The sequence below is a fragment of the Tursiops truncatus genome, chromosome 1 (assembly GCF_011762595.2).
Source record: "Tursiops truncatus isolate mTurTru1 chromosome 1, mTurTru1.mat.Y, whole genome shotgun sequence".
Lineage (NCBI taxonomy): Eukaryota > Metazoa > Chordata > Mammalia > Artiodactyla > Delphinidae > Tursiops > Tursiops truncatus.
This window is the reverse complement of record NC_047034.1, coordinates 162,130,634-162,154,486: the sequence shown is the minus strand read 5'-3', so window position 1 is coordinate 162,154,486 and position 23,853 is coordinate 162,130,634. Positions and strand designations below refer to the sequence as shown.

At 48.4% G+C, this 23,853-nt stretch overlaps 1 protein-coding gene across 1 annotated transcript; it reads left to right on the top strand.

Annotated features, from left to right (window-relative positions):
• The first annotated feature begins 205 nt into the window (after positions 1 to 205).
• SMPDL3B (sphingomyelin phosphodiesterase acid like 3B) lies at positions 206 to 23,847 on the top strand. Its single transcript, XM_073803944.1, has 8 exons — positions 206 to 293; positions 10,513 to 10,726; positions 13,204 to 13,322; positions 18,337 to 18,480; positions 19,505 to 19,677; positions 20,814 to 20,994; positions 21,074 to 21,207; positions 23,482 to 23,847. Exons 1-8 carry the CDS (start codon positions 206 to 208, stop codon positions 23,845 to 23,847), a joined length of 1,419 nt encoding a protein of 472 aa, XP_073660045.1.
• Positions 23,848 to 23,853: the final 6 nt, after the last annotated feature.

Here is a 23,853-nt window from a genome sequence, read left to right as displayed (position 1 = left end):
CTTGAGAGTCCAAAGTCCTGGCAGGTACAGCTCTTTGGGCAAACCCTGCTCACACCCTGCCGGGCAAAGGAAGAAAAGCCAGAGGAGACAAAGGCCTCCAGTGTCTGGGACACTCAGCAACAGGACAGGAATTCTGCTCTGGCACGTGGCCACCAACACCTAGTTGGGAAGCCTGTGGCTTGAACACTTGCTCCGGGAGAACCCAATGGCTCCCATGAGACGAGTCCCCAGGATGAGGCTGCCCGAGCTGCTGATTTTCCTGGCCCACTGGGGAGTCACCAAGGCTGGACAAGGTAGGCACTGAGAATGCCTGTGATCTCTCTGTTTGGTACTATGAACTCAGGGTCTAGGGCTGCTGGAAACTGTTCACAGAAAGCTGAAAATGCTGATAAAACTAGCAAGGCAGGGAGCTAGGCTGGGGAGACTGGGTGAGAGAGTTAGTGGGTGGTGGAGGTGCTGTTTGAGCCTGAGATTTTAAGTGGGGGTGACAACTGGCCACAGGAGGGACATTGACATTGTTCAGAGGTGTGGGTACGTAAGAGCCAGCCAGCTGGTAGAGGTAGAAGGCGGCAGGAAGGTTCAAGAATTCATTCAAAAAATATTGGTTGAGTAGCTCTCAAATCTAGTATTTTATTCAAACTCTGTTGAGGCATTTTACTAACCTCATTCCCTTTTTTTTAAAAAAAAATATTTATTTATTTATTTATGCTGGGTCTTAGTTGTGGCATGCGAACTCTTAGTTGCAGCATGCATGTGGGATCTAGTTCTCTGACCAGGGGTCGAACCCCAGGCCCCCTGCATTGGGAGTGCAGAGTCTTAACCACTGCACCACCAGGGAAGTCCCCTCATTCCCTTTTTGACCTGTAAAACACTTTAGAATTTCCTAACAGAGTTTACTCTTGTTTAGAAATTTGCAAGGGCTTCTTTTCTGCAAATGCCACTGGCAGATTATAATTTTGGCAGCAATGTAGGTCTTAATACCACCAGACTTTGACCTACATCATTCATGGTATAAACTTTACCCTTGCAAGATAACTCCTATCTCTCTCTTGAAACAAAATCAGTTAGCCAGACTCATCAAGAAAAAAAAAGAGAAGACTCAAATCAATAGAATTAGAAATGAAAAAGGAGAAGTAACAACTGACACTGCAGAAATACAAAGGCTCATGAGAGATTACTACAAGCAACTATATGTCAATAAAATGGACAACCTGGAAAAAATGGACAAATTCTTAGAAAAACACAACCTTCCAAGACTGAACCAGGAAGAAATAGAAAATATTAAAAGACCAATCACAAGCACTGAAATTGAAACTGTGATTAAAAATCTTCCAATAAACAAAAGCCCAGGACCAGATGGCTTCACAGGCGAGTTCTATCAAACATTTAGAGAAGAGCTAACACCTATCCTTCTCAAACTCTTCCAAAATATAGCAGAGGGAGAAACACTCCCAAACTCATTCTATGAGGCCACCATCACCCTGATACCAAAAACAGACAAAGATGCCACACAAAAAAGAAAACTACAGGGCAGTATCACTGATGAACATAGATGCAAAAATCCTCAACAAAATACTAGCAAACAGAATCCAACAGCACATTAAAAGGATCATACACCATGATCAAGTGGGATTTATCCCAGGGATGCAAGGATTCTTCACTATACGCAAAACGATCAATGTGTTAAACCATATTAACAAACTGAAGGAGAAAAACCATATGATCATCTGAATAGATGCAGAAAAAGCTTTCGACAAAATTCAACACCTATTTATGATAAAAACCCTCCAGAAGGTAGGATAGAGGGAACTTACCTCAATATAATAAAGGTCATATATGACAAACCCACATCCAACATCCTTCTCAATGGTGAAAAACTGAAAGCATTTCCTCTAAAATCAGGAACAAGACAAGGTTGCCCACTCTCACCACTATTATTCAACATAGTTTGGAATTTTTAGCCACAGCAATCAGAGAAGAAAAAGAAATAAAAGGAATCCAAATCAGAAAAGAAGAAGTAAAACTGTCACTATTTGCAGATGACATGATACTATACATAGAGAATCCTAAATATGCTACAAGAAAACTATTAGAGCTAATCAATGAATGTGGTAAAGTAGCAGGATACAAAATTAATGCACAATCTCTTGCATTCCTATACAGTAATGATGAAAAATCTGAAAGAGAAATTAAGGAAACACTCCCATTTACCACTGCAACAAAAAGAATAAAATACCTAGGAATAAACTTACTCAAGGAGACAAAAGACCTGTATGCAGAAAACTATAAGATACTGATGAAAGAAATTAAAGATGATACAAACAGATGGAGAGATATACCATGTTCTTGGATTGGAAGAATCAACATTGTGAAAATGACTATACTACCCAAAGCAATTTACAGATTCAATGCAATCCCTATCAAACTACCAATGGCAATTTTCACAGAACTAGAACAAAAAATTTCACAATTTGTATGGAAACACAAAAGATCCCAAATAGCCAAAGCAATCTTGAGAAAGAAAAACGGAGCTGGAGGAATCAGACTCCCTGACTTGAGACCATACTACAAAGCTACAGTGATCAAGACAGTATGGTACTGGCACAAAAACAGAAATATAGATCAATGGAACAGGATAGAAATCCCAGAGATAAACCCACACACATATGGTCACCTTATCTTTGACAAAAGAGGCAAGAATATATGATGGAGAAAAGACAGCCTCTTCAATAAGTGGTGCCGGGAAAAGTGGACTGCTTCATGTAAAAGTGAAATTAGAACACTCCCTAACACCATACACAAAAATAAACTGAAAATGGATTAAAGACCTAAATGTAAGGTCAGACACTATAAAACTCTTAGAGGAAAACATAGGCAGAACACTCTTTGACATAAATCACAGCAAGATCCTTTTTGACCCCCCTCCTTGAGAAATGTAAATAAAAACAAAAATAAACATATGGGACCTAATGAAACTTCAAAGCTTTTGCACAGCATAAGAAACCATAAACAAGCCGAAAAGACAACCCTCAGAATGGGAGAAAATATTTGCAAACAAAGGAACTGACTAAGGATTAATCTCCAAAATATACAAGCAGCTCATGCAGCTCAATATTCAAAGAACAAACAACCCAATTCAAAAATGGGCAGAAGACCTAAATAGACATTTCTCCAAAGAAGATATACAGGTTGCCGACAAACACATGAAAGTATGCTCAACATCACTAATCATTAGAGAAATGCAAGTCAAAACCACAATGACGTATCAACTCACACTGGTCAGAATGGGCATCATCAAAAAAATCTAAAAACAACAAGTGCTGGAGAAGGTGTGGAGAAAAGGGAACCCTCTTGCATTGTTGGTGGGAATGTAAATTAATACAGCCACTATGGAGAACAGTATGGAGGTTCCTCAAAAAACTAAAAATAGAACTACCATATGACCCAGCAATCCCACTACTGGGCATATATCCTGAGAAAACCATAATTCAAAAAGAGATTGGGACTTCCCTGGTGGCGCAGTGGTTGGGGGTCCGCCTACCGATGCAGGGGATGCAGGTTCGTGCCCCGGTCTGGGAGGATCCCACGTGCCGCGGAGCGGCTGGGCCCGTGGGCCATGGCCGCTGGGCCTGCGCGTCCGGAGCCTGTGCTCCACAAAGGGAGAGGCCACAATAGTGAGAGGCCCGCGTACTGCAAAAAAAAAAAAAGAGAGAGAGAGACAGGTACCACAATGTTCATTGCAGCACTACTTACAATAGCCAGGATGTGGAAGCAACCTAAGAATCCATCGACAGATGAATGGATAAAGAAGATGTGGCACATATATACAATGGAATATTACTCAGCCATGAAAAGAAACGAAATTGAGTTATTTGTAGTGAGGTGGATGGACCTAGAGACTATCATACAGAGTGAAGTAAGTCAGAAGGAGAAAAACAAATACCATATGCTAACACATATATATGGAATCTAAAAAAAAAAAAAAGGTTCTGAAGAACCTAGGAGCAGGACAGGAATAAGGACGCAGATGTAGAGAATGGACTTGTGGACATGGGGAGGAGGAAAGGTAAGCTGGGATGAAGTGACAGAGTGGCGTGGACATACATACACTACCAAATGTAAAATAGATAGCTAGTGGGAAGCAGCCGCATAGCACAGGGAGATCAGCTCTGTGCTTTGTGACCACCTAGTGGGGTGGGATAGGGAGGGTGGGAGGGAGACACAAGAGGGAGGGGGTATGGAGATATATGTACACATATAGCTGATTCACTTTGTTATACAGCAGCAACTAACACAACATTGTAAAGCAATTATATGCCAATAAAGATGTTAAAAACAAAAAATAACGAGATCAGGTTAGCAAATGATATAAAAACTTCATTGTTTGGGACTTCCCTGGTGGTCCAGTGGTAAAGAATCCGCCTTCCAATGCAGGGAATGCAGGTTTGATCCCTGGTCAGGGAACTAAGACCCCACATGCTGCAGGGCAACTAAACCCGTGCGCCACAACTATTGAGCTCCCGCGCCTCAACTACAGAAGCCCGCGTGCAGCAAACTACAGAGCCCATGTGCCCTGGAGCCTGCCTGCCACAACTAGAGAAAGAAAAAACTGCACGCCACAACTAGAGAGAAGCCTGCGCGCCGCAACCAAAGATCCCGCATACCTCAACTAAGACCTGACGCAGCCAATAAATAAATAAATAAATGATAAATTTAAAAAAAAAAACTTGTTGTTTTTCAAGAAAAAGACAAGCTTTCCTAAGCTTGAATTTATAGTTATTAAAAAAGAAAACAAAACAAACAAGCAAACAAACAACAATAAATCAAGACACAAGAAAAAGAATGTCCTGGGCAATAAAAGAATGATTTTAAACCAAAAAATATGTCATGCACTATTCTAGGAACCAGGGACACGGCAGAAATAAACAAAAGTCCCAGACCTGGTGAAGCATTCCTTCACCTCCGGAGAAACCTCTGAAAGACACATGAACAAAGAAATACATATTCCAGGAAATAACAAGTGTTATGGAGAATAATAAAGCAGAATAAAGGAGTGGAGGGGATGGCAGGGGGAGATACTTAAGGGATAGCCAGAGAAGAGCTGTCGAATAAAGTGACATTTGATCAGAGATTCAAGGCAGCAAAGGAGAGAACCATGTGGACGTCCAGGAGAAGAACATTCCATCAGGATAGGATGGAAAGTGCACGGGCCCTGAGCGGGACGCACAGGCGATGTGTGTGAGAGAGAGCCTGAGGCCAGCTGGCTGGAGCAGAGAGGATGGGGAGGGTGTGGGGAGGGGTGTCAGGGGTTACAGAGGTGGGGGTGGGGCTGGTGGCAGCTCATGTACAAACCTATAGACAATTTTAAGAACTCAGAGTGAAATGGGACATCCTTAGAGGGTTTGGGACAGAGCTGTGGTGTGATCTGACTTGTGTGAGTTTAAAAGGACCCTTGGGCTATTGTACGGAGAAGCGCCTGTGATGGGGTAAAGGTAGGGTGAGCAAGTGATCTCAGTTTGCCTGAGACTTTCCTGGTGTTAGCACTTAAAGTTGGGCGGCCTTGGCAGTCCCTCAGTCCTGGGCAAACTGGGATGACTGCTCATCCTGGTAAAGGCGAAAGAGCAAAACCAGTGACGAGGCTACTGCCATCATCCAGGGAGAGGAGGGTTGCTGGGAGATGGTCTGACTCAGGACAAGACTTGCTGACAGCACTTCCCTGGTGGCGCAGTGGTTAAGAATCCACCTGCCAATGCCGGGGACACGGGTTCGAGCCCTGGTCCAGGAAGATCCCACATGCCGTGGAGCAACTAAGCCCGTGAGCCACAACTACTGAGCCTGCGCTCTAGCACCTACGAGCCACAGCTACTGAGCCCAAGTGCCACAACTACTGAAGCCCGTGTGCCTCGAGCCCGTGTTCTGCAACATGAGAAGCCCGGGCACCGCAACAAAGAGTAGCCCCCGCTCGCCACAACTAGAGAAAGCTTGTGTGTAGCAACGAAGAACCAACGCAACCAAAAATAAATAAAATAATAAAAAAAAAAGACTTGCTGACGGAGGGTGTGAGAGAAGGAAGACTCAGAGGTGACTCCAAGGTTTTTGTATCAGCAGCTGGAAGGACGAGGTTGTCATTTGCTAAGATGTGGGAGGAGGGGAGGGCGGTTTGATTTGGGAAATGCCCTGAGAGGATGTGTCATTCCCTGGGAGGGTGACTGCTTGGGAGAAGGTCAAGAGTGGCCGTCCTCCATCTACTTGGACACAGAGACCCTGTTCCCCTCTGGGGGACTCAGGGCCCTGCCAGTCTGACTGGAGACTTAGGAATGATTGAAAGTATCTCCACCCCCTCACTGTTTCACTTTTAAATATGTTTTCTTAGAAATCCAAATGCCAGCAGGCACCCCCTTCCCAAGCCCAGGGTCTTAGTGGTTAAAAAGAATCTCACCTGCAACCAAAGCACTAAGATGTTTATTGCAGTGTTGTTTATAATAATGGAAAATGCTAACAGCAATAGAATAGTTGAATAGATTATGGTAAAACCACCAGACAGAAAAGTTTCAAGATAATACCATAAATTGAAAATATTAAGTAACATTTATTAAGTACTTACTATGTGGCAGGCACTGCTAAAATTTTTACATGATATCCTCACAACAGCCTTGTGAAGTAGGGATTATCAGCAAGGAAACTGAGCCTTAGAGAAGTTAAATAACTCACTCAAGGTCGCACATCTAGGTAAGTGTCTGAGTCTGGACATGAACCCCGGCTGTACATCTTCAATCTGTTTATAAAATAATGTTATATAAAAACACACAAAGAGGGACTTCCCTGGTGGCACAGTAGATAAGACTCCGTGCTCCCAATTCAGGGGGCCCAGGTTTGATCCCTGGTCAGGGAACTAGACCCCACATGCCACAACTAAGAGTTCACATGCCGCAACTAAGAATTCACATGCCACAACTAAGGAGCCTGTGTGCCACAACTAAGGAGACCACATGCTGCAACTAAGGAGCCAGTGAGCCGCAACTAAGACCCAGTGCAACCAAATAAATAAATAGATAAATAAATAAATTAAATAAATAAAATCACACAAACAACAGTAAGGAAAATAGCCAAGAAGTGCTAACATTTATTTTCTGAGCACTTACGATATGCCATGCTTGTGCTTGGTGCTTGACATATGTTGTCCCTTTAAAACCTATTTGAAAAATGAAATGAAAAGACCTCCTTTGATTTTTATAGTCCCTGTAAAGTAGGTACTATTACCATTATATCCATTTTGCAGATGAGGAAAATGAGACTCAGAGGGGACACAACACCCGCCCAAGATCCCGCAGCTGGGAAGTGGCAAGACCAAGTTTGTACTCAGCCACTTTATCCGTCATGCCCTTTGATGGGTCCTCTTGGGATGGTGGGTTTTATAGGTACTATTTTCTTTTTCTCTTTTCTCCAAACTTTCGGGAATGTATACGTCTATAATCTAAAAATGGAATTAAATTTAAAAAGAATTCCACAGCACCTGTAAGATTTTTCAGAATCCGAGTCTCTTCCTGGAGTGCAGACCTTTGAGACACCAAATCAGATAGCGGTCATCCCTGCTTTGCATAAAACCGTGGGGATTCTAGAGCCAGCAAGTCACAACTACTGAGCCCGTGAGCCTAGAGCCCATTCTCTGCAACAAGAGAAGCCACTGCAATGAGAAACCTGCACAATGCAACGAAGAGTAGCCCCCACTCACCGCAACTAGAGAAAGCCTGTGTGCAGCAACGAAGACCCAATGCAGTCAAAAATAAATAAATTAATTTAAAAAAAGACCTTATTAGACTTTAGGAATGATTTTTGCAAGTCTCCTCCACCCCATCGTGAATCATTGTAGAAGTATCTCACATTATCTATGATTTTATATATATATATGTGATTTTTAATATTGCATTTGAAATGGATTGTTGGTTTCGATACCATAGTTTTTTTTGTTTTTTTCTGAACTTCGGAAGCAATGCACTCTTTTTCAGGCCTCAGACATTTCCATGAGTCTTACAAAACTATTAGGCCCTGGGCCCTGTATCTGTTGTCCCCAGTGTACAAGGTGGGCCTGATGACTCCTTTGGTGAAGAAGGAGGAGGGCCAGGAGACTTTTGCCTGCCCAGGCACAGGGAGCAGAGCTGAGCTCTCAGAATTAAAACTAGAGGGTGTGCTGTGCCACTGGTCCTCCACTCAAGGAGGACCAGCCAGGAGGGGACAGGATCTGTTTTCACATTGTTCTGTTTCAAATGTCCTGGCCCCAGACCTGCACTTTCCTGCAGAGGACAGCAGCTGAGGGGACGCTGGGGCAGGCAGGGGAAGGACACAGCCACTCCCCTGGTCCCTTCTCCCTTCCATGGTGAAAGGGGACTTTCAGGACACCCCAGGGACCAAATTCAAAGTAACTGCTGCTTGGCTTTGCTGAGTGCTTATGCATATTCTCATATTCTCTCATTTTAAACCTCACAATAACCATAAAAGCTGGGGGGCGCTGTTGTCCCCATTTTACAGATGAGGAAACAGGCACAGAGTAAGTTCACCCAGCTAGTGGGCACTGGAGCTGGAATTCCAACCCAGGTCTGTGCCCTCAACTTCTCACTGGATCTGATGCTAAATTTATTCATAGTCTTAATAATTAATGAATAACAATGACAGCTAAGATTGGTATACCTTTTCTTAAAACTCAAAGATTATATGAATACTTTCTTACTGTAAAATATCCAAGCAGTATGAATATAGAAAGCATCTTAATTTTCATGAGATTCCCCAGGTGAGGCAACTGCATGGTAATGTTTGAGAAGCTCTGGTCCAAAGGATAAAGTGTTAAAGTGCCCAACTCCCCACACCCTCCCAGTCTCACTCCTGGCCCCGGAGGTAATTGCCAGGGACAGTGGTGTGTTGAGAGTCTTCTGGACTAGCTCTTTCTTGTTCACTGTCTTATTTGATGCTCACAACAAGCAGGGCAGACGTCAAACACCCTCAGGCCAGCTGGCTTGCCCAGAGAGCCTGGATTAGAAACCCGATAACCTGCCTCCCTCTCCAGGAGGTGCCCATCCTCTTCTCCATGACATGATAATTAGAGCTTAATTCCTCACATTCTGTGACCAACTCCATAGAAGCCTGTGGCTCCCATCTTTTATGGGTAACATAGAGGTATTATAAAAGCCTTCTGGGGGCTCTGAGTCAACATTGTGTCTCAGCTTTGCAGTCAGAGAGGTTGGGTTTGAGCCTCAGTTTCCTCATCTGTGAAATGGGCAATAGAATCCCACCTCACAGAATGGTTGCAAGGATGAAATGAGATGAGCATGTGAAGGGCACCTGGCTAACATTCTTTGAGTGCTTACCAGTCCAATCATCCTCCCCACAGCCTTGCTCATTCATCAACTATATGGGCATCTTCCACATCCCAGGCACTGTTCTGGGTGCTGAGGACACAGGGATGAACAAGACAGGCTTTATGCCCTCATGGGACTGACACTAAAGAAGGGGAAGTTGGCTGACAAGCAAGCCAACAAGATAAGTTCATATGTGAGAGTGCTCAGAAGAAAATAAAACTGGGGGAGTCACATAGCTAGTGACCAGAAGGGTGGGAGGAAGTGGAACTTGAGCAAAGGTAGTCGGGGGGGCTTCTCTGAGGAGGTGACCTTCGAGCTGAGGCCTGAATAAAGAGGAGAAAGCAGCCATGCGATGACCTGGGGAGGACTGGGGAAGGTGGCAGAGGAGCCAGGAAAGAGGCCCTGTGAGGAGAGCGGGTGGGTGGGGTTGGGCAAAACAGCAGAGGAGGGAGCTGTGATCAGACTCCACAATGAGGGCACTGCAGCCTGAGGTGGAGCCCCTGCCTGGATCTCTGGCTCTCTCTGCCATTCTTTTCTTTTTCTTTTTAATTAATTAATTAATTAATTTATGGCTTGCGTGCGGCCTTTCTTTTTAATTGCGGCGAGCGGGGGCTACTCTTCATTGCGGTGCACAGGCCTCTCGTTACGGTGGCTTCTCTTGCTGTGGAGCACGGGCTTTAGGCGCGCGGGCTTCAGTAGTTGTGGCACGTGGGCTCAGTAGTTGTGGCACAGGGGCACTAGAGCGCAGGCTCAGTAGCTGTGGCACACGGGCTTAGTTGCTCCACGGCATGTGGGATCTTCCCGGACCGGGGCTCGAACCCGTGTCCCCTGCACTGGCAGGTGGATTCTTAACCACTGTGCCACCAGGGAAGTCCCCCAAAGAATTCTTGAGGGTCACGCAGTCCATCTCTCATGCTGCTGCTGGGGACACTGAGGTGGGGAGATAGAAAGGGCCTTGTCAAAGGTGAGAGGTCAGGGACAGAGCCAAGCCTGTTTTCTGCTCTGCTCAGGGCCTCCCTGGGCAAAACCAGGCCCTGGGTTTGGAGAAAACTTCCTTTTACCTGTGCAAGCTCCCTTCCCCCAGCCCAGGGTTCCCTTGACTCCCTCCACATCCAGGCTCGGGGAGAGACCTGCACTGAGCAGGGACTCCTTGCCTCTGCAGGGAAGTTCTGGCACGTCTCTGACCTGCACCTTGACCCGGACTACAAGGTGTCTGAAGACCCCCTCCAGGTGTGCCCATCCGCTGGCTCCCAGCCGGTGCCCAATGCGGGCCCCTGGGGCAACTACCTCTGCGATTCTCCCTGGATCCTCATCCACTCCTCTATCTACACCATGAAGGAGATCGAGCCACAGCCAGATTTCATCCTCTGGACTGGGTGAGAGCCGTCACCACAGCTACCCTTCCCCGGGCCACCGCCTGTGCCCCCTGCCTGTCTGGCACCTTCCCCACACCATCTCCCTTAGTCCTCACCAGCCCTGTTGCGGAGAGGATGAACTTGAAGCTCAAAGCTTGTCCAGGGGAGCCTGGGCCTGGCTGATTCCAGGGTCTGTGCCCTTGATCTTGTGTCTTACGGCCTCAGCAGAATATGGCTCTCACTGAGGCTGGGGACATGGTCATGGCATGTCTGGGCATGTGGGGAACTCCCGGATTTTTAGTTGGGGGTGGGAGTGGGGGTCGCTGAACACTGGTGCCACTCCCAGCGGGGTTTGGGGACTGCAAGCCCCAGAGGTCCAAATACAGGGAGGGGAGAAGGTAGAAGGGCTGAAGGTGAGCCAGCATTGGGACCAAATGTCCTGGTCAGCTGCAGGCCAACCCCGGCTGCCTGGCCCTGGGGATCCTCACTGGTCAGAGCGCTACTCTGTGCGGAGAGAGCTTGAGGGGTGATTTCAGCTCAGCCACAGAGATGCCATTCCTGCTGCTCATCCATGAATGCTGCTGGAAGTCCTCTGAGTTCCCTCAGCACTCGAGGTCCTTCCTTCACTCATTCGCTCCTTCCCTCCCTCCCTTGGTAGGTCAGCCTGTCTTGTGCTCACCCCCAGGAGACGGGAGGAACAGAGGTGATAGGGACCTGGACCCTCCTTCAGGGAGCTCGTGGTCTCCCGGGCGACACAGACAAGGCCACTGACCGTTATATCCCAGCGACGAGAGAGGGTCACCGGGTGGATGCGGGAGCTTCCCAGGGCACCTGACTCCCTCTGGGGGGATTGGGGAGGACTTCCTGCAGGAAGCGGTGAACCAGGGAGCGGGTGAGGAGCGCTGGCAGGAGCTCGGGCTGCTTGTGTCCTCCTCCAGCCTCTATGGACACTTCTGTAGGGAAGGCGGGATCAAACCCATGGCGTCCCCAGCTGTCCCTCAGTGTGACATGGGAGCGATCGGAATGACCCTCAGATGGACTATGTGGTCAGCAGGGGGAGGGGCAAGGCTGGACACTTAAGAAACGTGACAGTGTCTCAGGAGAGGCCTGGGCAGCTCTGGCTTCCCTGGGCTCAGGAATCCATCTAAGGAGAGAGTGAGATTTAGGCCACGACCCTGGCCTCCTGCTGTCTGAGGAGGGGCCCTTGGAGAAATGCGTAACATTCTAAAAGATTTGATCCCTCTGGGAAATTGATGACCCTTTAACAGAAGCATGATTTTTCTGGGAAATCTCTGGGACTTGCAGAGGTGTATGGCATTGGACAAGATGACCTCTAGGACCCTTCATAATTCTTCAATTTCTAAGAAATTGGACCTCTCCGGGAGAATTGCAGTCCCCTGAGGGATAACCTGTAGAAATTGGATATGTTTTCTATCACACAGAATTAAATGCTCCAAACTAGAAAAAAAAAGGAATTTTGTTCTATCTTCGTATTCCTGGCCTGTCCCCAGGGAGGACGGGGCTAAAAGGCCCCTCTTACTGCCCTAATGAGGGAATCAGAGTCACAGTAGGATGTAATGGATGTGAGCACAGACTCTGGAGCCAGGCTGACTGGTTCAAACTCTGACTCCACCACTGTCTAGGTGTACACATTAGGCAGGATCCTTCACCTTTCTGTGCCTTGGCTCCTTTGTCTGTCAAATGGCACTAACAATAGAACCTATGTTGTAGGGTTATTATGAAGAACAAATTAGTGGATAAGGGTACAATACACAGAAAGTACCCAGCACAAAGTGAGCCAGTGTGGGCTGCCAGTAGCGGTCTCAGGGCGATTCAGCTAATTAACTTCCCTGGGGAGTCTCTGGGCAGCAGCTGCCTCGCCCCGTCGGTCCAGCAGAGTCCTCAGGCTTTAGCTGTGAGGGCTCTTAGCACCCCGCAAACCTCCTTGCCCACTTCATCCCCCACCTTGCTGCATCTTTCTAAGGTTGATCCAGGAATTTAGGTCTGTCAAACGTGGGGGATTAAATGGTCCTGGGGTAGGTCCTCGACCTACCAGAGTAGATCTGAATTCTATATTCTGAAGCCTTGGGGAAGCTCAGAACTCAGACATGGCTTCTTCATCCCAAGCTCCCCAGGGGCTTGCAGATGAGACTGGAAACCCAGAGCTTCCCTCTCAAGACCATGTTAACTGCAACCTAGCAGCTACTACACTTTATATATATGTTTTTCCCCCTTTATTGAAGTCCCATAAATACTCTGTGTGTAGATACCATTATTGTCCCTATTTTATAGATGAGCTAATAGAAGCTCAGAGAGGTTAAACAACCAGCCCAGGGACTCACAGCCGGTCAATGGCAGAGCCTGGGTTTGGACTTTGTCCCACGTGACTCCCAACTCCAGTCCGGTCATTCCCCTTCAGTAGATGTCTGAGGCTCAGTTCTCCAGTCTCTTTTCTTGTGGTAGAGCCGTCCCTTCTTTTCCTTGTGCCACTTCCCGAGCTGCCCGGCGGTGTTTTGCAGCGATGACACGCCCCACGTGCCCAACGAGAACCTGGGAGAGGAGGCCGTGCTGCAAATTGTGGAGAACCTGACCAAGCTCATCAGAGAGGCCTTTCCAGGTAAGACTGTGCCCCAGGTCCCCACAGCACTCCCTGATGCCCAGGCGGTGCCTGGCACAGTGGGACGACAATGGCAGCAAGATGCAGAGGAACGACCTTCACCCGTGGACAACGATGGCTGCTGGCCAAGTCCCGGGCCAGGCACTTCACAGCGATTGTGTCTTACCTTCCAACAACCCTGTAAGGAACATGAGAGTTTGTCGGCCTGTGGATACACATAGAATCCTGTTAATGGTGTTAAAAAACCAAATTCAACTGAGTAAATCTGAAGATCTATTTGGCTGTATTCAACAATCACGAATCAGGCAACATCCCATCTAGCAAATAGAAAGGAGCTCCAGGAACTTCCCTGGCGGTCCAGTGGTTAAGACTCTGCGCTTCCACTGCATGGGGCGTGGGTTCGATCCCTGGTCGGGGAACTAAGATTCCGCATCCTGTGCAGTGTGGCCAAAAAGAAAAAAAAGAAAAAAAAAAAAAGAAAGGCACTCCAAGGAGCTGTACGAATGGAAGGTTTTATAAACAGAAGGCGGTGGAAAAAGGAAGATTCTAGCAAAAAGTGGATTGTTTCAGGCAAGGTTACCTTCATTTAGGGGAAGGGGTGGTGTCTATCAGGCAGATTTCCTCACTAGTGCTGACCAGGTAATTCCAGATTGACTGTTTAAAGGTCACATTCTTGGGAGAGGCTGAAACTTCAGTTAGGTTAGGTATTAACTTGGTTAATACCTAACTTGGTTTGCTGACCTGGGACTTAGCACAAGTAACTCCATTTTGAGCCTGTTGTTTCTTTTTTAATAATGGAAATGCCTGACATTTCACTGGCTTCTGTCCTGACAGTTTAACACCAGACTCACAGCCCCTTCTCAAGGCATTTACTGTTATATTTAGGCATCTTCCCTGGGTGAGTCTCACGTGTGCTCACACACAGCCCTTGCGTCCTGCTGTGGCTCTGGAATTGCTATCTACTGCCTTTAAACCGTCCCAGCTGCTGGGACTTTGGGGAGATGCTGATTTCCAGCCAAAGTGCTGTTTCGTGGTGCAATCCAAGGCCTTCAGAGCGTGGGAGAGCAGGCCAGGACTGTGAGTGATTACGATAGCAGCCCCACGGGACTTGACAGGGAGAACGTAGCCTGGGTGCTCCATCTAATGGCCCTTGAAAATGGCTTTAATCAGACTGTGCCAAACACAAGGTCCTGGGGGCTGAATCAGGCTCTCAGCCCGCCAGCTGGACACCTGTGAAAGCAGACTCCTAGGATCCCCCCCCATCCCCCAGTCTCCTTTGGGTTCCAGCACAGCTGCTTCCTCTAAAGGTCTTGGTCATGGGTCCCCAGGACCCAGATATGAAATAATGATAATAAAAATAAGTAATAGCAGCGGCAAGAACCACTATATGTATCCATGTATCAAGGGCTAAGTGTCAGGCACTCCTCTAAGAATATTATATGCCTCAGCTCATTCGCTGTCAGGAACGAGACTCAGGAGACGCATGGAGAGTGGAGCTGTCTCACGTTTTTACTGATGACAAATGTGAGCCTTGGGGTAAGGAAACAGGCAAGGTTGAGGATGCAGATCCTGGTTTGAGGACATCTCTTACCTATCACTCCTACTGCCACTCCAGGAGGGGCCCCCGAGCTGCTGTTACCATCCCACATCTGTCCCCGAGGCAACCTCATTTCTGACACCTCCTTCCCTCAACGTAAATCAGTTTGTGCAAAGAAGTTGCCTTGATGCCTCTAGTCTATGTAACTCAACCCAACCCAGATATGCTTGGGCTAGTTCTTCTTCCAGCAGAAGTCGCTACTAGGTTCAAACCAGGACACTCTCCCCCATGGCAACAATAGGTATCATTACCCCCAGTGTATAGATAAGGAACCTATGGCTCAAAGCTAGTCAGTTCCTAGGGAGGGATTCAAACTCAGATCCAACACTGAGCACTCTTTTCTCTGCTCCACATGGGGCTTCAGGAATAAAAGTGAAATAATGGATAAGAAAATGCTTTATTACTATGACTTAACATACAAGTGTAAATAAGATTTTACAGTTTATAACATGCTTGCACATTTATTGAATTTCCTAAATCCAAGGTACCATTGGCTGTAAGATGTTTCATTATTTTATGTATTGCTAAGAAAAAAAATGCTCTCCGGGGAATTCCCTGGTGGTCCAGTGGTTAGGACTCAGACCTTTCACTGCAGGGGGCGCGGGTTCAATCCCTGGTTGGGGAACTAAGATCCTTTAAGTTGCATGGCGTGGCCAAAAGAAAAAAAAGAAAAAAAAATTGCTGTCCATTAAAGTATGACACAGAACTTTCTCATGGCCTCAATGGTAAGACATATCCCACTTATAGAGATGTTAAAATATGAACACATTGGAAGAGGTGAAATGAGGCATTATCTTATTTGAGAATGGTAGCAACACAGGTCAAGCAGAACACTCCCTATCATAGAGATAAATAAGCTGAAGCAACTTGTTGGAGAAGAGGAAGGGACTGAAATTTGAGCTTTTGGTTCCATGTCATGAGTTCTTCCTGCCACGTGCACCTGTGTCCCCCCCATCAGAGTCACTGTGAACACTGGTCCCTGTCTTTCCACCGATGGTAAACACAGGTGTGCAAGGCAAACTGGTCTAGGTCCCAATTCAGGTCCTGCCACGCTCTAGCTGGGCCATCCTCTGGACACTCAGTGTTCTCCCTGTGCAAAATGAGGAAAATAATGGTACCTGACCAAAGGGTTGTTATGAGGATTAAATAAGGTAATCCATACATTCATTTAGTCAGTCAACAAATACTTGAGTGTCCTCTACAGGTGAGACAGCACGCTAGGGGTAGGGGATGTGGCCGTGAACAAGATGCCAGGTCATGCCTTCATGGAGCTTAGGCTTGTAAGGATCTTCTAACAGTGCCCGACACATGGAAGTGGCAAAAACCTGTTACCCCAAAACTGGGTTTGCCTCTTGGTGGGTGTCAAGCCAAAAGACACAACCAAGCCAAAGATCAGGAGAAGGAAGGATTGATTACTTGCAACAAGTAAGGAGAAAACAAGGGATCTTTCCAAATCAGTGTGTCCTTGAACAGCAAAACTGGGGAAGCTTTAAGCTAAGAATATATGCATATTCATGAAGGGGCTTGAGCAGGAGAATGCAACTTAGAATTGGGGCAAAGGTTGACAGAGTCCGAGCTTTAGTTGATTGAAGTCACAAGGGTCAGCAAAGGTCAGTATCATCATTCCTTAGGTTCCAGTTGATCTCATGGTTGAGGGGGTTTAAATTCTGCCAAACAGCTCAAGACAGTGCTTCAGGCTAATCTTGACCATTGAAACAGAACTGGGAGTCTTTACAACTGATTTATTATCTTTGCCCTTGTTACTTCTCTTGCCTGATAACAGTAGTTTGTTCTTTTGTTCCCTTAAGATCAGTGTTACTGAGATCTGTTCAAGGGCAAGCACTGTAGCCAGGCTCAGATCCCAAAATGGCTTAGGCCAAAAATGGCTTCTCTTATGTCTCTGGGCACCTCCCACCTTATCTGCTTATAAACCGGGAGAGATAACCTCCCTTCTCATCTGCCTTTGGGATGCCAGGGATTTGTGTTTTCTCTTAAATGAATTCTTTTTTTTTAAAAAATAAATATCAGAGCTGTATTAATTCTGTTGTTTATTTATTCATTTTTGGCTGCATTGGGTCTTCGTTGCTGCGCGCAGGCTTTCTCTAGTTGCAGTGAGGGGGTGGGGGTCATGGCAGTGCGCAGGCTTCTCATTGCGGTGGCTTCTCTTGTTGCAGAGCACGGGCTCTAGGCATGCGGGCTTCAGTGGTTGTGGCATGCAGGCTCAGTAGTTGTGGCTTGTGGGCTCTAGAGCGCAGGCTCAGTAGTTGTGGTGCACGGGCCTAGTTGCTCCGCGGCATGTGGGATCTTCCCAGACAAGGGCTTGAACCCATGTCCCCTGCATTGGCAGGCGGATTCTTAACCACTGTGCCACCAGGGAAGTCCTTAAATGAATTCTTATGGCTGCCTCCATCTATGTTAGAGAGGTGAGGTTTTCTTTCAGGCAGTCACAGCCATGACTTCTGGCCTTGTGAATAATTCCTCATGGGAATTCTACGGCCTCCTCCTTTGGCAGAGCTTAGCATTTCCAGCTCTTGTAGGCTATACAGGGTAAAGGGTTTGTTAGAATCATTTTTTCAAGTAGGAATTGGAGGCGCCAGGCTTCCTCATTGGTTCAAGTTCACTCCCTGGGGTAAGCCAAGCTCATATAAGGGCAAGGCCCTGCCTTGAGCTCAGAGGAGTTTTTGTTTACTCTCAAATATTTATTGAGCAACTACGACATGCCAGACACAGATATAAAATAAAAGCAGGAGTGAGGCTACTCACAAGGAAGAAATGAGTCTGACAGGCTCCCCTCTCCCTCCTGGGTTCATTCACAGGCCACATCCTCAGGGAGGCTCTCCTGACCCCCACTCCCACCCCTGTTATACACTCCCACAGCAAGTGGCTCTTCCCTTTTTGTGACAGCCATTACTCAATGCCTATCAACCCTATTGCACTGCCAGGCCTCTGGGCCTGGGCCTGGGGGCCCAGGTCTACACGTTTGCACGTACTAGGTGCTCAATAAATATTTGTTGATTCATGAATGAGTGAAACTCCCAAGGCCTTCCAGGGTGCAGCAGACCCCTTCCCTGACAGTAAGATGGATCTGGAATTGACAAGAACAAGGCACACTAAATGACCAAGTGGCTGATCACGGATCTAAAGGTTATTTGGATCTAGCTTTCTCCTCCTCATCTCATGCTTCATTTCTGACCACGGAACTTTCTGCTGGGAATGGAGTTAGAGAACTCACTGCTCTTCCTTCCCAGATCTGAGCCAAGTTCTGCCAGATTCTGTAATGTGGTTTTCTGCTTGGCTCTGTATTTTTCCTTATCTGTGCTATAGCTCTTCCCTATTAGCTCTGATAGCCAGTGGCTGAAACTAACTCCACTAAGCACTTTTGCATATATATTCTTATATATTTCTTTTTCCTCCCAGATACTAAAGTCTATGCAGCTTTGGGAAATCATGACTTTCACCCCAAAAACCAGTTCCCGGCTGGAAGCAACAATATCTACAATCGGGTAGCAGAGCTGTGGCGACCCTGGCTCAGTTACGAATCCTTCGCTCTCTTCAAAGAAGGTACTAACACCATTTGCTACTGTAAGGAGCACTTTATGCCAAGGTCTGATCTAATTTCATCTTCACAACATCCCCATGAAATAGGGACTGATTTTATCCCCATTTTACAGATAAGGAGACTGAGGCTTGAACATACCAAGTCACTTGGCCAAGGTCACCCAGCTTAGAGGAGGCAGACTTGGAAGTAGGATCCAGGGCTGATTCCAACGCCCATGTTCTTAACTCTACAGCACTAGTGAGGATCATAAGAGAATATTCACTGAGCATTTCCTGTGTGCCCGGAACTGCCCTCAGCACACTGCTAGACTCCTTACAACAATCCCAGGTAGGGGCAGTGGCCTTCAGTTCAGGCCAGGTTTCTCTTGCCACTGTTGACATTTGGGGCTGGATAATTCTTTGTTGGGGGGCTGTCTTGTACATTGTAGGGTGTGCATCCCTGGCCTCTATCCACTAGTTGCTAGTAACACCTCCAGGTGTGAAAACCAAAAATGTCTTTGGACATTGCCAAGTGTTCCCTTGGGGACAAAATCACCAGATTGAGAATCACTGGTTTGGAGACACAGTATCGCAAAGTGACCTGACCTCCTCTCCTTCCTTTCCTCAGTCCCTTGCTGTTGGGGCTCCCCACTGGTCAAACCCAACCAGAAGCTCACAGCACAGAAGCCCATGGATTTAACCCACAGCTCCTGGGGCAGAGAGCTGAGTGGAGAAGGGTTGACAGTGGATCTGGAGGGGCAAACACACCTCCATGTTATTCCCATTATACGGAGGAGGAAACTGAGGCATAGAGAGGTTAAGGAACTTTCCCAAGTTGTACAGCTAGAAGTGATAGAGCCAGGACTTGAACCCAGGCAGCCTGGCTCCAGAGCCTTTGGTCTTACCCACGATGCCACTCCTATGGGAAAGATGGGAAGGGAGGACGCAAGGGAAGGAGGAGGTGGGGGAGTGAAGTGGAGGGGGACAGAGGTGTGTCTGTTCGGAGGCTGGAGACCCTTTCAGATTCCTCCTGGCTGTGATGTCCTAGGTGCCTTCTATTCTGAGAAACTGCCGGGGCCAAGTGCGGCTGGGCGAATCGTGGTCCTCAACACCAATCTGTACTATAGCAACAACGAGCAGACGGCCGGCATGGCCGACCCTGGCCAGCAGTTCCAGTGGCTGGACGATGTGCTGACCAATGCGTCCCGAGCTGGGGAAATGGTAAGGGCTCCCCACTCCTCCTCTTCCCTCCCTGGGGTCTCTTCCCGTACAAGTCCCCCACTTTAGCACAGACTCACCCACTCACTTGAGATGCCCACATCCCAGAGGGTCCTTCATCAGCTTGGCACCTGAGAGGGCTGCTTCCATCCTCACAACAGCCTGTGAGGCTGGGACCCTGGAGTCCATTGTAGATGTGAGGCTCCTGGTGGGCAGTGACAGTCTCAAGTCACACAATAAGTGGTGGGGTCTAGACTAGAACCCCAGTCTCCAGAATCCAAGGCCAGCACAGCTGCAGCCACACCATGGGCTAGACCTCAAGGGGATGCCCTGCCCTTGAGGTGTGTCCGTCTAGTCTGCTGGGCTAGCAGGTCCCCGATGACTGACCCTGTGTCTCATTTGCCTGAGTCCCTGCTCTGACCAGCGCATCCCAGCAGGATCTCATGGCCAGTGCTTTCGCCCTCACGATGCATCAGATACGTTGCTAAGTGCTTTACGTGGATGGTCTCATTTAACTCTCATATCTCCACCAGTCAGGTGTCCTTCCCGATGAGAAAACTGAAGCTCAGAGAGGTGACACACAGCTGGTGTCCAGCTGCAGCTTGGCTCCAAAGCTCATGCTCTTAACTGCCCTTCCTACCACTGCCCCCGCCCCCCATTCTACCTCTTGCAACGGGGAGCAAGGGCACAGGCATTGTTAGCTGAGAGACTCGAGGAATGTAAGACGTGAACACACATTACCACACAGCATATGCTACACAACCATGCAAGGAAGGTTTGGTTACAGTGCCTGAGCGCTCCAAGAAGAGAAGACTTGTCTCTGAAGGATCAGAAACGTTTCAGGAGGACGTATCCTTTGAGCTGGGTTTTGAAGCATGAGTAGCATTTACAGAAGTGAAAATGAGAAGGGCGCTCCAGGTGGCAGGCATAGGATGGGTAAAGGCACAGCGGGAGGGAAGCATGTGGCACATTCATTTCTGGGTACAGGGAGATGCCGGATCACCTGGGAGAGGGGTGGGGGAGAAGGTACCTTTGAGCCCATCTGCTTGCCTCTGGGGAGACGGGCAGGTTGTGAGAGGTAGAGATGAAGCGTTGTGGAAGGGGTCTCTGAGCCCCTGCTGGGCACCCCTTCCTCGTAGGTGTACATTATCGGCCATGTGCCCCCTGGGTTCTTTGAGAAGACGCGGAACAAAGCGTGGTTCCGGGAGGGCCCCAACCAGCAGTACCTTAAAGTGGTCCGGAAGCATCATCGAGTCATTGCAGGGCAGTTCTTCGGGCACCACCACACCGACAGCTTTCGGATGTTCTATGATGATGCAGGTACCCAACCTGGAGGGCCACGGCCAGACCAACGCCCTCTTTCCCTCGCCAGCCTCTCAGCTCCACTCTCTCTTGAAAGGTGTCCCCATCAGTGTCATGTTCCTTACACCTGGGGTCACCCCATGGAAAACCACGTTACCTGGAGTGGCCAACGGAGCCAACAATCCAGCCATCCGGCTGTTTGAATACGACCGAGACACACTGAGCCTGCAGGTCAGGAGCCTTGGGTCTGCTGGGGCCAGAGGAGGAGGGAGGAGGGACCTGATAACACCACTGCCTTCCCTAGCTGATCCACCCTCTACTGACCCCTGAGACTCAGGAAGGTCAAGTTACTTCCACCCTTTTAGAGCTCAGGATCAGAAGAACCCTGGCTCTACCTCCAAATCCTGCCACCAAGTCAGGTCAATTCTCCAAATTGCCCTTTGCCCTGGATCATTGTCAAGGCCCCCTACTTGTTCTCCCCGCCTCCAGCACTGCCCTGCTGTAGCTCATCTGGTACAGCTAAGGGGGGGATTAATCTTTTTAAAGCACTTCTTGTCTCTTTCCTGCTCAAAAACCTTCAGTGGCTCCCCAGTGCTCCCAAGATAAGTTGGATCTCTTTGGCCTGGTATTCAAGGTCTCTCACAGTGTGACTCTCCTTGGCCTGGTATTCAAGGTCTCTCACAGTGTGACCTCAGGCCCACTGCCAGGTCTTCTCTACACTGACTATGCTGCAGCTAAGCAGGCCCCTAACTCAATGAGCAATCCCACACCTCCTGGGATGTGCTTGTGATTACTGAAATGACAAAGAAATATTATTCCTTAATGTATTCAACAGAACGTGTTAAGCCTCTGTCATGTGCCAGGCCCCGTGCTAAGCTCAGGAGATACATAAGCAAACAAAAGTCACTGCTCTCCTGGAGCTGACAGACAATAAACAAACACATGAAGTTAAGTGTGGCATGAAATAAGTGCTAAGGAGAAAAGAAAACAGGGTGAGGAGGCAGGTGGTGACACTTACGGGGTACATGTATATGTGTGTGGTGTTAGATGGGGCAGGGAAGTGTCACTGATAGGGTGACATTTGAATTCTGAGTAACTTCAGGGAGTGAGCCGTGGGAGCATCTGCGGACGGGGCAGGAAGAGCACGCCAGGGGCCCAGGGTGGGAATGTGCTTGGTGTGTTAGGGGAGGAGCACGGAGGCCCACGAGGCCATGGCAGAGGTCGCGAGCGGATGGGGCGTCAGGTAATGTAGGCCATGAGGACGACTCTGGAATTTTAGAAAACCACCATTCTGCTGGGTGGAGAACAGGCTGTAGGGGGCAAGGGCAGACACAGGGGGATCAGTTAGGAGGTGACCACAGCCACTGAGAGGTGATGGTGGTGTGGGCCAGGGTGGCACCCGTGGGTGGTGAGGAGAGCCAGATCCTGGATGTATTTTGAAGGCAGAGCAGACAGGATTTGCTGGTGGATTGGATGAAGGGTGGAAGAGAACGCGAGGAGGCAACGAGGGCTCCAAGGCTTTGGCCAGAGCACCTGGAAGGATGAGGTTGCCATTTACCGAAACGGGCTCACTGCAGGAGAAGCAGATTTTGGAGGAAGACCAGAAGCCTGGCTTTCCTGTTAACTTTGGGATGTCTAAGTGGCATCCAGGTGAAAATGCTGAGGGAAGAGGCAGCTGTGTATTCATGTTGGAGTTCCAGAAAGTGGTGGGTACAGAGATTTAATCTGGGTGTTGAGAAAGGACATTTAAAACCAGGGACTGCATGAGTTAACCTGGGTCCTCGACTCTAGAGTGAATGTATATGGAGAAGAGGTCTGAGGATTTTTAAGAGTGTGGTCCATTGTCCACACGGGCACTCAGACCACAGGGTTCGGGGAAGACTAAATGAAATAATGTAAGGTGCCTAGCAAGAGATTGCCATCCATCCACGGCAGCTCCTCTTACCCCACCTCTCCTGACCTAAAGCAGATCTGCAAATTTAGGTGGAAAGTGTTGCACAGATAAACCCTTCCAGATTCTAGTCCTGAAAATGCACCTGAGTACTCAGGTTCTTGGGTGTAGCCCAAGCCCCCTTCAAAGCACAATTCAGCCAGGCACTCCACCCCACTGCTTTTATATTGCATTTTATCCAGTCTTTCTGCAAATATTTACTGACAATCTTCTGCGTACCCGGGAGCTTGCTAGAACAGAAAATGCACAGGCTATGGGGTAAACAAGCTGGGTTCCAATCCTGCCTCAGCCACCTGTGGGACCCTGGCCAAGGGAATTAACCTCTTTAGGACTCAGTTTCCTCATCTGTGAAATGGGGACAATAAGCACAGTTACCTCATCAGATTCAATCAGAGGATGTCTGCCAAGCATACCCGGCAACTAGTAAATGCTCAATAACTAAGAGCGGTCAGGATTATAGCTATTAGAATCTGGGGGCAAATGCAAGGTGGAGGATTGGGGGCGGAAGCGGACAGCTGCTCACAGCCGGGCCGCCTCGCGCGCCCCCTCTGCAGGACATGGAGACCTACTTCTTGAACCTGAGCCAGGCGAACGCGCTGGGGGCACCGCGCTGGAAGCTCGAGTACCGGGTGACCAGGGCCTACGGCGTGCCCGACGCAGGCGCCCGCTCTATGCACGCGGCGCTGGGCCGCATCGCCAGCGACCAGGACGCGCTGCAGCGCTACTACGTCTACAACTCGGTCAGTTACGACACGCTGGCCTGCGACGAGGCCTGCCAAACTGAGCACGTGTGCGCGCTGCGCGAAGTGGCCTTCGACGGGTATGCCGCCTGCCTGCGCGCCCCCGGCGTCGCGCCCGCGCCCCGCCTCGCACTCCTGCTGTTGGCGCTGCTGGGCCTGCGCACGCTGCTTGTGCCGTGACCTTGG

What these genes read in the sequence shown, in the direction of transcription:
- SMPDL3B (XM_073803944.1), top strand. Translation starts at nt 206, where the DNA reads ATGGCTCCCATGAGACGAGTCCCCAGGATGAGGCTGCCCGAGCTGCTG. An exon ending in AGTCACCAAGGCTGGACAAG is followed by an intron (nt 294 to 10,512) that starts GTAGGCACTGAG and finishes TTGCCTCTGCAG; the next exon opens with GGAAGTTCTGGCACGTCTCT. An exon ending in CTTCGCTCTCTTCAAAGAAG is followed by an intron (nt 18,481 to 19,504) that starts GTACTAACACCA and finishes GTGATGTCCTAG; the next exon opens with GTGCCTTCTATTCTGAGAAA.